The following is a 16,522-nucleotide window of genomic DNA, read 5'->3' on the forward strand; positions in this document are numbered from 1 at the left end:
GTCAGTTAATTGTTCAGTTCTTGGAGAACAAGAAATACCCCAACTTCCAAAGGCACAAATTTCAATGGGCAAAGATACTCTTGATAGCGGCTAGGAAATGGTAAGTGAAATAGAAAATGAGGATTTGTCTATGGTTTCTTTTGTTCCTAAGGTTACAAGTTTCAGATTTGATGAAAATGATGATCATCTTTTACATAAAGTTTCTTTTGAAAATCATCCTTTGGTTTGTAAGCAAGTGGAATATGAAACTTTTAATTTTGAAGAAGATATTTGTAAAAGTGATTTTAAACCTACACAAGTTGATGATGATTCTATGTTGGAATGATTTTATTTCAAAGATAATACAACTCTGAATTTTCTTGAAGAAATTTGTGTTGACAAAAAGGCTGGAGCATGTGTTGATAATCATTTTACCAAATCTGAAAATATGATTGAAGAAATGGTTGCAAGAACAAAGTTTGAGAAGAGATTCTCTTTGACTGACAAAGTGTTGCAACATCATGGGGAGGACAAAGAACTAGATTATATTTTTATTTGCCATGAAATAGAAGCTAATCGAGTCTTCATGCCTGCCAAATGTAAGTCTTCTTCTACAACCGATTCAAGTATTGAAGTTTTGAATTTGGATAGAAAGTTTTCAAACTTGATAGCTACTAGAAAGGATGAAGTTACTTCAGTCCAGATTGACCCTATGTGTGATGAAGAATCATTTTACTTCAGCCTGGATTTGAAATCTAAAAGTTCTATTCAAACCGACTGTGATAAAGGTGCATATGATGGAACATCATTTTCAGAACCATTTGAGTATCCTGAATTTTTCAATATTGTTTCAGATGTTGGAATCTCTATTAAAAATGATGTTGTAGAAAGAGATGAAGGTGAGTGTGTTCTTGTACCAGATTCAAAATCTTTATACCTTTCTTCCTCACATAAAATGATTAATGGTGCAAGAAGTAATGTGCAAGAAGGCACAGATGAAACAGAAATATATGATGAAGGATGGTTGTTTGGAAGAGATTTTTGGGCGACATATTTTCAGCGTACCTCTAGATTCAGTTTTGATTATGATGAAGTTGCCAAGGGGAAATGTTTTTGGTTTAACTTGCTGGAGCATAATTTTCTTTTCCAGAAAGGTTCATACTTCTCCCTTCCAGTTAATGGCCATGTGTGAGTTTCTTCTTGCTTGCTTTTTTTTGGTGAGGTCTCCTCACCTGTATTTGTAAATAAGCTTTTGTTTCCACAGTTTTGGTGTGTGTAGCTTAGTGTTCCCTGCTTTCTTAGTTTTGGTTTTGCCTTACTCCCCTCCGCCCTCCTAGTAAGCAATTCTTTGATGGTCTTCTTTGTCCTTAGACACTGTAACCCAATGGATAGGCACTTGTCTTTTGCTAGAGATTCTGGATTCTTTATGCCTTTGTAGCACACAATCCCCATTCAGAGCCAGCTATAGGTGCACTTTTAGTACACCATTTTAAAAAAACTTTTAAAGCTGCCTCCCATAAAGAATTTCCCAAAAATTGTTCCTAGTATGCTTAACAAAGTTTCTATGAAGGATTGAATTATTTCTGGGTCCAAATATACAAATGTGGAAGCAAATAGAAGCCAAAGTTCATTTTTCCACCATGGAGAAGCACTTTTCTAATTTTCCACAATGGAGAAGCCAACTTGGGATTTTCCACCAAAGGAAAAATGAAGTGTAGTGGAAAACTCATTTTCTACTGTGACTTTCGTAGCACTTTTCTAATTTTCCACCATGGAGAAGCACTTTTCTAATTTTTCGCAATGGAGAAGTCAACTTGGGATTTTCCACCAAAGGAAAAATGAAGTGTAGTGGAAAACTCATTTTCCATTGCGCCTTTCGCAGTCATTTTCTAATTTTCCATGGAGAAGCACTTTTTTTGAATTTTTCACAATGGAGAAGCCAACTTGGGATTTTCCACCAAAGGAAAAATGAAGTGTAGTGGAAAACTCATTTTTTGCTTTGCCTTTCGTAGTTATTTTCTAATTTTCCATTGGAGAAGCAAATATTTCATTTTCCAACAAAAAAAAAAATGCACAGCGAAAAATTCATTTTTCACTACGACTTTCGCAGGCAAAGTCCAATTTTTCACATGAGGAGAGAAAAGGCAAATCTCAATCCAAGATGAAGGTATATGGGGTCTAGCATCAAGATTACTCCAGAAAAATAATTTGTAAATCAATCTACATCAAAATTGTGCCCACTACATGAAAATGGAAAATTCATTTTCCACTGCGACTTTCGCAGTCAAAGTTGAATTTTCCACCAAAGGGAGAAGACAAAAGTCAGATTTCCGCTATAAGAATTCTAGAGAATTTCTCCCAAATTTTAGCAGAGAATCAACATTGTAAGCATTGAAGATAACATTGTTGCAGATTGAAGACATGGATTATAGAGCATTGAAAGAACAATGGCTGGAAATTTTATTTTATTAATTCTGATTTTGTAGCAGTCATATAGAGCAGAGTTCAGAAATTCATATCTTTTTACTCATTGATTATTTTTCCGATCGCTTTGGTCAAGATGAAGATAACTAAGTTTGGAAGAACATATCCAAAAATGAGCTCAATCCAACGGTGGAATAAAAAGATATGCCCCACGAAAAATGGCTCATTTTTACTTGGCAGAACTATCTATTTTTCTGTCCACTCAATGAAGGAAAGATTTTGATATTGATTTAACATTTTTAAATGTCAATTGTTAACATATAATTTAAATATGTTAATATCTATCATTATTAACTTAAAAAGTTAATAAGCATATCAGTTTTCAAAAGGAAAAATATGAGAAGTTGAAGAGACAAGATCAGTTACAGAATTGAAAAGTCACTGGAAGAAACCAAACGGTTGCTGGAGAATGTATTTATTGTAAAACCTTTTCCATTGAGAGGGGCTTCTATTCTGCAAGAGTAGGTATTGCTAGAGTAGAGGGAAGACAGTAGTTTATTTTATGCATTTCATTTCATGCATTGATTTCTGTAATAGATTTGGCCAGAGTTGCAGGCAAATAAAAATCAGAGCATTGTATTTGTTGTGTTCAAAACAAAGAAGAGTTTTGCTTCAAATCAGAGAATTTGAGTATTATTTTCTGAATATATTCAATCAGAGTATTGTTGTGTTCAGTTTTGGACATTATCTTCCATCTTGCGTCAAATAATGAATGTGTTGTAGATCAGAGTATTTGCACGTATTCCTATTGCATAAATCTAAATATTAAATCTTAATTTCTTCATTGCATTCACATAATTTTCATCCATATTGCATTACCGATATCAAGAAGTCATAGGAGTTGTGGATTCTTGGCATTGGCTAGATTTAGGAGTTAAAATCTGCCCGAGTTAGTTCTATCTAGGGCTGGCTTGGTTTTCCTCTTCTGTTCTCGAGTTAAGAACATACCCAATTAGTTTAGGAACAAACAAATTCATTGAATATTATTGATAAGGGAGCTATACCTTTCAATTTAGAGGAAATCTATCAATCTCATGATAGATTATCCAACTGTTGGTATCAAATTGTTTCTCACAAGTTCGGGCATGTAAGAGTTACATTGGAAAGAACAATCTGTTTACCAACATGCTAGTATAGTACTATAATACTAAAAGGTTTCCCAAGATAGTTTCAAAAGGATTCCAGAAAAAATGAGAGTCTACAAAAAAACTTCAATAGATGTGTAGCTCTTTGGTTTATTATTTCAAGATAATAAATTGTCTGGATACTCTTACTAGCAGAAAGGTTTCTTGCATGCAATATCAACAAGAAAAAAAGGAGGCATTTGCAAAACCTATGGTTAAGGTAGATATATAAAATATTAATGACACCTCTCCTTTGCTATCTTTAGCCAACATGGGAATAATCATCTATGATAATGGGTAATCCTATAATGTACAATGGACTGCCTCAGCCACGTACATAACAAAAATGATCAAGAATTTGAGTAATGGTCTTGCAAATTCTATAAGGTATCAAAATGTTTTAGTATAAAACACAATTGGATGGGATCATTCATTTTGGTAAAAACTGGCTATAGCTATGAACATTTTTGAGTATTTGTTAAAAGATGGTATTCATGGAATGAACCCTATCAAGGAAGGTTCAAAAAGTACAAAGTTTGACCTTAGCAAATATTGTGCTAGTCTATCTGATTCTGTTATTCCCGATGTTACAGAATTCTATAGCTCTAATAACAACATGAATTTTCCAACTAACAGGAAAAATATAAATAAGCTATGAATGTTGTTGCATGTGTTTAATCAAGTGTTTAACTGCTTAATGCACTAAGACCCACTTTAAAGGTACCAAAGAATAGTGTTTAGGGTGAAATGTTATTTCACAAAGGCATATTTGGTGCAAATCTGGGAACCAAAATCTTGGAGTTTCTCCTTGTTCATATTATCATTTTGAGGACTTAAATAACAAATATGATTTATCCATAAAAATAGCAACTTAAGGGTGTTTTTCTTCCTAAGACCAAGTGTGAAGATCATTTAGATCAAAATGGATAGTCATAGGACAACGATAGAGGACAATGAGACAATTGATGAAGACCAATTAGTATGACAACCAAGGGAGCATTTTAGAATTGACAAAGTGGATAAACTGTCACCAAAGAAATTGTTGATTTCTAATATAGATTAAATATTATTAACATGGTGATTTTTTACAAAATGATAATTATTTGAGACAAGAATAGTGCTTTAAAATGATGAAACATTAATTAGTAATCCTAAAAGAAAGATATTGCTATTGAAATTAAGAGTAGTGGATTGGGATATGCAAGACAAAGTAGAGGTATCCATCAGAGCAATCATGGGGGCCACCATTATGAGGACATGAAAAAATAGAGAGGTCTATTATGTAATAGAAAAAGATGCACTATGAAGATTGAGGTCTCAAATCTTTCCATGAGCTCAAAGGAAATTGTCATGATGTGACAGACCAATGAGGTCCTTCTAATAGTATTGAAGAATGGCATGGTGAGCATGCAAAGGTTGTAAAAGGGATGTATACATAACAATGATGAACAAATGATAACTACACTATTATGATAGTGTTGAAGGTATGTTAACAGTATGAATTAACTTTAATCCAAATCAACGAGTAGTAGCATGTAAAGGACAATGGTTAGTGAAGCATCAAGGTAGTTATTTAAAGGGGTAGACATGAATGACCAAAAAAGATGGCAGAATTGTTCTTAATAACCTTATGTAGTCTTAAAGTGTTTCATTGGGAAGACCATCAAAGGTAAAACCACTATAAGGGAGTAGTCAACAAGAAGTTGTGAAGGATTGCTAGAGCACAATACAAACAGAAAACACCATGCAAGTGAGGAGCGATGGAGGTGAAAGGAATAGAGATTCAAAGCTATGAGAAAAATTTAAGAGCCCCATCATTTTTTTCAATCAAGGTCACAACTAAGAAACAAATTTTCTTGAGAAAAAGATGTATCAAGTGAACAACATGCCAAAACACTGATTCGTAAATGCTATAGGAGCAACAATTTGGAAGGCAACACAAAAACAACATTTATGACAGTCATATCTCAAAACAAGGATCACCTATAGGCCAAATAATCAGAGGCTGAGAGGATCATTACATGACAGTCATCTCAACACAAGCTTGACCTATAGGGCCAAACAATCATAAAGGTTGAAAAGATTATCAACTAATGATAATGGTGACCATCTAATCAGTACTAGTGCATGAAATCTATAAAGAGTAGTCGTTATGCTGTTAATACCATGAAACAATATAGAAAAATAAGTCATAGACTTTTGTAATATGATGCATTGATTTACAATAGCAGCAAGCACTATGATTGAGTGTCAGTGAAGGAGATCATTCAATAGGTAGATAATAACCTACTAAGGTTTTGTATAATCTTTGACAAGGTAAAAAAGAATAATCAATTAACATCCATCAAAAAGAAGATTTGTGACAGTGGCAGATCATGTTTAGGGGATGTGGCAGACTTACAAGTAGTGGTGCCATTGAGAGTGCATCGTATATGACTAAATACTAATATAAGCAAGAGTTGTTTGTTAGTACCTACAAGTTAGGTTTGTTATATAATGAAGTTGAGAAAAATATTCTAACAAAAATTTTAGGGTGCAAATATCAAGACTCAGGAAAAAAACATGTGATGAAAGTCCTAGTAATAGTAGAGATTGGAGAACCTCTAGATAATCACCGTGAAGAACATATTACAAACCATAAAGAGTGATTCAGTTATAGGTCAAAGAATTATACAATAAAATGAAGATACTTGACATGCCTAGTTGAAATATGATAGTTAAGAATATGATATATGAAGGTATCATGAGAAACAACCTTGAAGGAAACACTGACCTAATAAGGGTGAGAGTCATGGTCTTATATCTTTGTTTCGCCTTTTCCAAAGATTAATGAAAGTGCAAAGAATATACCAAACGTAATAAAAAATAATGCTAGAGCTAATAATATAAATAGGATCTCCCTTGAAAATGAGACAATTAATGCTTATATGACCATAAATTAAGTAGAAGATATGCTTATAGAAAAGTCTCTATCAAACATTAATCAACATCTTGCAAATGAAAAAATTGATATCAAGTCTCAAAGAGAGTTTAATGGTTATGGTTTTGACTTGATATAGATATATATGTTTATTTTCCCTTTGCCAATCTAGGTTTATTGTCCTATTGATTTCCAAATGTCTGTGCCAAGGAAAAGATGTAGCTTCCTACCAACGTTTTCCCTTTAGATAGACTGACTCCCATAGAGTATACGCAATCACCAAAATCTTAAAATATTCAATACCATCATAAATTATTATCTTGAACTTTTATCTAACCTATAATCTAAATACACTTATCATATCTAACTATCGTATTATGAAAATCTTTAATACCCTCATGAATTGTTAGTTTGAACTTTTGGCTAACCTATAGTCTGTGGGCATTAAGGGCCAAAGATGGGGAGCTTTGAGAGAATCAGGAGTAAGGAAGGCATAGAGTAAATCCACCCAATCAGTATTCTACCCTCTGAAGCCCTCTATATGTCCATAACTAGCAATCTGATCTCTTTTTCCTTCCTCTCAACCCTATTTCAACTTGTCTTCAATAGGAAGTTCAAAGAAGCCGACTCTTGCCGCTTTTCTTGCATTCTCCACCACATCTAGAGGAATACCATGATGCATGACCACCTACAAAAAAAAATTCACAAATGAATAATGTTAAACTAAGCAATTATTCATGGCATAAAACTTGTTGGGAAAACCCTATCCCACAAAATCATGCTAAGAAATCTTGTGAAATCACTCACCAAAGTTCAATAAATGCGCACTGATCTATTATGTGTTTCTCATCTCAAGCATTGAATTTATCTAAATTTTTTTAGTTGAAATTGTATTATGACCCAAGTTTTTGACCAACTTGGGAATAGCTTAGATATTTTCAACTTGGATATTATGTATTGGTTGAAATGAGTGGGAAAATTTATATTTTTTGCGACCAACACAGGAATGAAAACAAAAACTAAAGAGGATTCATAGCTTTGGTCAAAAAATTTGGCAGAAAAATGGATGCAAATGTACTAGTGAAACTACCATCTCCCTACTTGTAAAGTAGGTGCTCTTCCATTGAGTTAGTACCCTTTAAAGAATAATGCCAAAAATTGTCAAAGTAAACATGAGACCAAAAATAATGACATAGGGAAGCAATTCTAAAAAATGAGACATACACTACAAATTCAAATGCATTCTCCAAAGTAAAAAAAACATATTTTAAAATTTTAAATTTGTACTAAATCACTAGAGTAGTCATATAGCGAATATTTTGTGATTTTACAATTCTTATTTAAATTTCTCACCTACTTCAACACATCCTCTGTTACTCCCATATTAGGTGAGGCTCATAAAATAATGTCCACAGTTTACCAAACTTGGTAACCATCTAAACATGAAAATTTAAAATACACTTATAAAAATTACTCCATTTGATGTTAGTGAAAAGAACAACTAAAACTTGGGTGTTATCCTCTAGAACATAAACAAGATACTTATTGCTAATCATTCTTTGAATTTGATGAGACTATAAGAAACTAGTATTGAAAAGGACAAGTCACATTAATTATTAATTTATTGCCTATGATAACTTGTAAGCAAGTAATTTCATCTCACTGATGAGGAGAATGATCACCATAATGTGACAATCTTGAATAACTAAAATAAAAAGAGAGCACTAAAAGACATTATTAATCAGATGACTTGAGGTAACAACATACCTATTAAATAAGCCACCCATAATATATCTAAACAGAAATCAAGCATCATAAAATGCATAGTAAAGAAATGAATATTTAGTCTTCTATTAAATAAACAACCCATAATATATCTAAACATAAATCAAATAAGTCATTAAGGACATGATAAATAAAGGAATCTTCAGCATCCTATTACTTTTACTATATTTAAATTAATTATTTTTTTTAAAAACAAAATTTTAATGAAGATGTACACCAAAAGCACTTTTAACATGATTTGCAATGCTTTGAACACAACAGAAAAATGGTATATTTTCCACAATAGTAATAGACTGATGTCAAAACATCAAATTTAAAATAGTTAGAATGCAAACACAACAAGAAACCAATAGGATAGCACACTCAAGTCTTGTTTAGACCATACAAAAAGCATACGATTTCTCTCCAAGTTTAAGGAAGAAAGAAAATCATTATCACATAAGAAAATGATGCATTGTATGATTCTGTCCATTCTTAAGATACAATAAAGATACATACTAAATCCAAAATTAACATCTCAGTCATTAAATATTCATGACTCTTGAGTTTTATTTTTAAAAAAGTATCATTTTAAATTTCTCTAAAAATTGTACAATAATTTGTATTATTACCACCAAGTGTAGAATAGATGTTCAAAAAACCCATCCAAGAGACAAAACTTATTTAATTTGTAGAAGGTATCATTAATTAAGAATCGACAAAGATGCTACAATTCTAGTAGCAAACATAAATGATTTCTACCTCAAACTAGCTCTAATGTTAGAAAATCTTTACAATGGGGCAGCATGGATTGCTTGATATCACATACAGAGGATCTAGAAGTGTCCTTTAATATAAAATTGAAAATGCATGGACCAAAAACTAAATGCATACAAAATTGTTAGATGGATCTCCTATGTTGGTAAGAGGCACAACCACTGATGAATTAGTTACAATATTTTCTTGTATAGTAGGCAATAAAAGATGTTATAATCATAGAGGAAAGCATTATTGATTCCTAACTACAAACATATCAAAAGCAATCTAAAATGAGCTAACAAAAGGGTTTAAACTAAGAAGATATGGAAAAATCTTGCCTTTTTTGTGCTAGATCTCCTCTTCGACAATCAAGACTCCTAACAAAATGGAATGTTAAAGGATTTGCATGAGGTACCAAAGAGAGTTGTAATAGGTAAAAGATGATTAACATAAGTCAATAACCCAAAGTTGATGACAAATAGTAAAAAGTAAAAATGCATGTACTCATATCTGAACCCATATGTTTAACATATATAGAAAAAATACATACTGAAGCCCAGATATTCCCTATACTCTTAGAAGGCGTTGTCATTGATGAGGTCACTATTACCATTTCCTATATGAAAATCATATCATATATCATAGTCATAAAATAAACAAGTTCTAAGATATTTTGAACAAACAAGAATGCAATCAAAAGCATATATAACAATGTTACCTCTTTCCACTCTTGAACATCAACATGAACATCCAATACATTAATTCATTCAATAAAACCCAATTGTTTCTATATACAAACAAAATCAGATAGGCACATACATCAATATGCATGTGCATTATTAATCATAATACATTTCAACAAATAAACTTAAATTATTTTAAATTACCTTTTTTACTTTGGGTATTCTTGAAAATTTGTGTTTGTCTTGGTGTCGTGGAGCTAGGTGAGGTACCTTATCAGCAAAAAAATTAACATAAGAGAATTGAATATGATAACACATGGGTTCAATTAAAATTGTAAATAAGAGCTGTGAACAATATGATACCACAAAGCTCTCTAGGAAAAAGTCAATGGTAGAAAGTGTCACATCATCAAATTCAAACATCTGAACCCCTTACAAGCCTATAAAACACCAAATAAATATACATATTAACAAAAGATATATTGACACAAAAAAATTGTTCTATTTTCATGAATATTTTTTTTTACTTAAGGCATGGAAGCTACCCATGCATGTCTTCTCAGACAAACACTTTATTGTGTGCTCGTAGTATAACATATTGCACCCTGTAATGCAAATTATTCATATATCAATTCATTTTTTTCTATAAATACAAAATTATTTAATTTTATAATATTTAAGTGATTAGTTAACAAAATGTCAAAATAAAAATAAACATACTTGTATCTACCTTCTAAAAAATAACATCATCAATAGGTCATTTGTGAGGGCCACATCCTCAATAATGAATGCATGAAATCTACTCCCACAATATGTACATGAATGGGATGTCGAACCATCCTCATTCACTTTAATATCTACCATGGAACATGGTGGAACCCTAATTTTTTGCAAATTCAAAGTTCTAGAGCCATGACCAAGAAGAAAATCTCTTTATATAATTAGGATCGGGTATGCTTTTCTATTTTGAACTCCTAGAAGTTAGATGGTCTATCTCTAGGTACGTATGTATTTCCAAATGCAAATCACTCTAGGTACACATTCCTAGACCCAAATTTTTTCACTCTTTAGATTTCATATGTCAAAATAGTTATTTCACTATATTTTATGCATATTCAAATACCTCTTTATGAATTTGCAAATTTATACAATATTGTTTGTTATGTTTCCTAAAGCTATTTCATATACATTTTTCTCAAAAAAACTATATTCACTTATTAAAATTTTCATAATTGAATAACATGTATCATCCTCTCATTGAGCCATTATGTCAAGACAATTACTCATATGCATCAAACTACGCCCTTGTGCAAAATCTTAGAGCTTTAAAATCTTATTTTTCAAAGCTCAAATTCTCAATGAACGGTAGAGAAATAATGACAAAATGACTATCTTTAAGAAAAAAAAATACCAAATGATAAGTTTTCATGCCAAACTAATGAGTCATTCACATTAATTGTATCTAGACGTATACCTTGGCGCCAATTTACATTCCCTCGTGACTTCATTTTTTATTTTTCCCAAGGTCATTCCTATTGAATTTTATTTGAAGGGTTATTTTCATCTAATCCCTTGGTTAAATAATTCATCCTCATAATTTCTTGTATTATACAATGATTTGTGTAGACTCTTAAGACTCTAGGACTTCATTTAATACTTTCCTATGCTAATACAAACTATAAATTTTATGAATTATATTTTTGCAGGTAGAAAGTTCATCATTCAATTCTTATGATTTTTTCAGCCTAAATAGATAAGTATCTTAAATCCTTTTCGAGTAGGAATCTATTTAATCTAATAAGATTTTTGAAAGTTACATTATTTTGACTTAGCTATAAAAATAACAAGAAGGAAGCTAGTTAAGGTACATAATATTCCCTTTGATTTCTACATGCCTCTGTGAGTTTGAATTTAATACTTTGCTAAATGATGCATTAAGTGTTCTTTCTAAAATTGTATTAAATGTTCTCATATGAAATGGAATAAGTGGTTGAGCCATAAAATATTAAAAGCGGTCCAAGTAAAAGTAGTTTATTTTTCTCAAATATATCTCAAAATATTTAAATAAAATTTGAAGGGGGATATATTTGTGAAATATATAAGATGTAAAAATATAAATCCAATTTCCAATATAGTGGAATGGAATCCATGAGAATTGCATGCATCATTAATTAAAATATTTTAAAGCTTTATTGCCAAATTAATACGAGGGAGTTTTATTCATGATTATATCTTTTGCTCGAATCTATGATTTTGGGATATATGTCAAAATATATTAGTGACATTGTAATACATGTACTACTTAGTGCATTGCAAATTATCTAAGAGACTTTGGACATTGATATACAATCTTGCTTGCACATAGAATGATTTAGGGACTTTGCAAAGCATCCAAATTAGACTCCAAACTAAACTTGGCGTGTGAATCTATCTTGGCATAGGGTATTTATCATAGGGTTGGATTTAGCTCACGCCTAGGATGAACCTTCTCCCTTAGAATCTCCAACCACATGCAACACTGGTGATCACTACTAGTGACTCTCTGTCTGGTCCATTTGTTATCATTCACCTAGACTACACCTTACCCCCAATCTTCACCAAGTTCCCACCCATCTGATTACCTAACATACACCCCTACAAAATAGAAGTGCATGCCAAACCACCATGGTTCTAACTCCTTTGCCTGCACCATGCACACATCCTCAAGCTCCAAGCTCTACTCCTATTCAACCCATGATGAACCCCTTACTTAAGCCCTTCATGTCTTTGCCTTGACATCCCCCATAAGAATACCTTACTCCAACACTAGCCACATGTGATCTTAACTCCTTGAGTCTCTTGATCAACCTTAAAAACCATTCTGCCACTTCTTGAATTCCTAGAAATCCCATAGCTTGCCTTAGTCAATTGTGCATGTTGTCAAATCAATGCATTGCACCACTGCATCAAGATTCACCATGACTCCCTTATTGAACAATGCTTCCAACCTAAGTGACTTAGACCATTGAGTCCTCCCTTGCTCACTACACATACCATTAAAGCATACTGAACACTACCAAAGTGCCTAGGAACATCCCTTGAGTCCTTAATTTCAACCTCACATGCTATGATAGCACGTCCAATGTTTCCACGGCTTACCATCCCTTTTTGGTCTCCCCCAAATCTTCATGAACCTTGAAGCCCAACCTATTCCTCCCTGGAACTATTGACTACCTTAGCCAAACAATAAACCCTGACTTCCTCGACACCATGTTTATGTCTACACACCCTATTAGCAAATGCCTTGTTCCTTATGCATCCACTGCACTCAAACCAACCCTTTAAGCATACACACAATTTTAGCCATGGATTCCTTTGAAATGCACACCTGGGGCAACATTCCCTTAGCTTCATAATCCACCTAATCCCTTGGATGTTGTACTCCATTTCCAACTTGGCTACACCACCATGGTTTCACCTATGAATCACTTCACCCTTTCAATCATGCATCATAATCCTTTACTTATTTCTATCAATCATGACTCAACCCTTCAAGTCATGACATACAACTACCTCATTAGTCACTTGACATGGATCTACCTCATGGCTTGGCTCACCTTGAGTACTACCCCCAAACTATAACCTAATTTCCATATTAGACCCCCATGACCCTTGAGATACCTTATCCCAATGAAAATCCCAAATCACCAAGTAATCTAGATGTGCACTTAGTGAAACACTCCTTTGAACCATCCTTCATAGATAATCGGCTCTGTAACACTTCCCCAAATAGCTCACCATAAGCCCCAATATTCCTACTCAAACAAATCATTTGCCTCCTTCCATAGGACTAGGTGCTCCATTTCCCTAACTTTTAGACCTTAGACATCTCCCATTGAGTCATCACTAACATTGGCTCTGCTACTCCACTTCACTAAGATAGGGAACCACAAGCCTTGCATTTGTCACCAAACCTCACCAAGATATGATAAGGAAAATTTACTCTTCTTCACTCCTAAAACTATGTGTCACCTCTATCTCATCCTAAGACTAGAGGGAAGGACTACTCTTCTTCATCCCTGTTGAGAGAGGTTGACTACCTAAGCCACCCTTGATGCACATTGACACTTACCCTTCATGATTACACCTCATCCCGATGCCATGCCTCGCCTACACCATAACCATGCTAGTGGGAACATCAATAATCAAAACCCCAAGTTTACACCTCAGCTCAATGTCATGCCTCACTTACACCACAACCATGGTAGTGGGAACATCACATAGCACAACCCCAAGTTTACACCTTGGCTCAATGCCATGCCTTGCCTACACCACAACCATGCTAGTGGGAACATCACATAACACATACCTAAGTTTACACCTTAGCTTGGTGCCATGCCTTGCCTACACCACAATCATGCTAGTGCAAACATCACGTAGCATAATCGCATTGGATACACCTCTGATTTGTCCAATGATAAAATCCTATGGCATAAGTATAAATGACCAACACATGACATAGCCCCATTGGATACCCCTTGTTAGAATTCTTTACAATAACTGAGAGGCGGGGAGGGGGGGGGTGTGAATCAATTATCCAAGGTCTAAATGCCCTAATAATACTTTTTCTCAAATTATAGTGAGCACACAAACTTTTCATCCATCCAAGCTTAAATCAATCATCTTAGCAAGTTACAGAAAATCAACATGCAGGGATAAAACATGCAAGATCAACACATGACACAGTGATTTACGTGGAAACCCAATTTGGGAAAAACCACCAATAACATGCTACTTAATTCTCACTCTTCTAAAGTGATGCCCTGTTAAAAGCCTGCCCTTTTAAAGGCTTACAACACACTGTTAAATGTGACCTTGTTAGAGGATTTCACCATACTATTAAGAATGGGCCTGGTCAAAGGACTTTAGAACATTCTCTTGGAATGTCACCTTGTTAAAAGATTTACAACATAGCTATTAAACCAACCTAAGTCCATAGGATTTAAACTAACTGTTATAATTGCTAGAGAGTAACAATAATGGCTTTTTGATCTGATACAACTTACAACATATCTTGCAGATTTCATATCACACTTCAGTTCAACCCTTTTTCTTGGCTTTAATCACTTCAGCTCTGACAACTTGTCATCTCAAGCTTCGTCTCCTTCAGTCTTCTTACTCATCATACCAATGCAACCATATTTGTGGTCATCTATTGAAGCAGAGTAACTATTCTCTCTTACTCCTTAGCACCTCCTTTAGCACTTTATGCTTTCATGCTTGACCTACTCCTCTCTTTGCTTTGTAGCCTTATGACTCCTTAAATAGAAATCTGGATTGCCTTACCCGCTCGATTCTCCCTCTCCAACTTTAGGGTTTTAGGTAGATTAGGTAGGGTATAATGTATCTACCCCATATCTTGCTCTTATCTAGAAACTTCATCTAAAGTCCAGTTGTATTCTCCAAATTTTTTTTACATGGTGTTCTATGCCACCAGCTCATTACTCTTATCTTCTATTTGATTCACAGAATTCTAGATAACAACCTTGTCGGCTCGTATCTAGCGAATCTTTGATCTTTGAGATAATGTAGAAACTCAGCGCTATTGGTTTACTGATGCTCGACACCTCCGTGTTACTCGGCACTTGTATCCTACTCGACATCTGATCTTCACTCAACAGTTTCTGTGTTACTCAGCACTTGAATCCTGCTCAGCATCTGATCTTCACTCGGCACTTGAATCTTGCTTGGCATCTGATCTTCACTTGGCACATACTAAAGTTGAACTTTCTCAGCTCGATTAGGAATTTGTTCGGCACTAACTAGCTTCCTCGCCTCTCTCTCTAATAAACTTAGTTATACTTTACAAATGATTTAGCTAAAACCTTACATCTTTGGTGTGTTTTAGTGTGCCCATTCTCTATGTCTTAGAGTATGTCATCAATACACTGTTTCATCAATGGCTTAGCTGATCTTTGTACTTCATTGTAACATCATAACTTCAACCTTTCTCTAGGTGTTCTAGTTACATCTTATTGATTGCCTCCTTGTCAATCAACCAATTGATAGTATTTGGATCACTAAAGCAATTGTCATTTCTGCAAATAGCAAGTTTGACATCAATGACAAAAAAATGATTGAGAACATTCTTTACCAGTTCCATTACTTTTTATGTATGATCTCTTCAATCATTTCCAACAATCTCCCTCATGATCTTTTCAATCATTTCCAACAATCTCCCTCTTTGGCATTGATGGCAAACCAAACTGATCAATTCATCAACTTAGTTACCACCAAAATTATATACATTTTCTGCTTCTTTCTTGATTTTTGCATCTTTACTACTGATCTCATATATCTCCCTCTTTCATATCTATCTACCTCTTGCTTTGAATTGATCATTTTCTGCCTATATCTCCCTCTTTGACATAAATGCCAAAGATGTAGCATCTTTATCATGCAAAATATATGCTTTGGTTCTGATGTCTTCTCCCTCTGTCACCATGCTTTTGACTGATTTGGAGTTTCTACCCCTATTGTCATCCTCTGCATCATTCTTCTGATATTTCAATGATTTGTTCCTGTTGATGCAGGGCAGCTTCCTTGTTGCTTTACATTGCTTGAGTTAGGGGCATTACCCCCAACTTGCCTCTAAGATATTCGTAAGCATCCTTGGGCAATAGTTTTGTGAAGATATCTACAGTTTGTTCCTTTGTATGAATGTACTCCAATTTCACTTGTTTGTCTTCTACCAATTCTCTGACATAGTGATACTTGATTGCAATATGCTTGATTTTTGCATGCATTACTAGATTCTTGGATATGTTTAT

General features: G+C 33.8%; 1 protein-coding gene across 1 annotated transcript in view; it reads left to right on the forward strand.

The window, feature by feature from the left end:
* The first annotated feature begins 439 nt into the window (after window positions 1-439).
* LOC149547958 (uncharacterized) overlaps window positions 440-16,522 on the forward strand; it is a 45,936-nt gene continuing 29,853 nt past the window's right edge. The window contains exon 1 of the mRNA XM_089794211.1: window positions 440-1,167. Within this exon, the coding sequence (XP_089650337.1) occupies window positions 440-1,167 (728 nt within the window). The remainder of the gene's footprint in view (window positions 1,168-16,522) is intronic.

Source organism: Cupressus sempervirens, chromosome 7, assembly GCF_028749045.1.
Source record: "Cupressus sempervirens isolate cs-2001-9-10 chromosome 7, ASM2874904v1, whole genome shotgun sequence".
Lineage (NCBI taxonomy): Eukaryota > Viridiplantae > Streptophyta > Pinopsida > Cupressales > Cupressaceae > Cupressus > Cupressus sempervirens.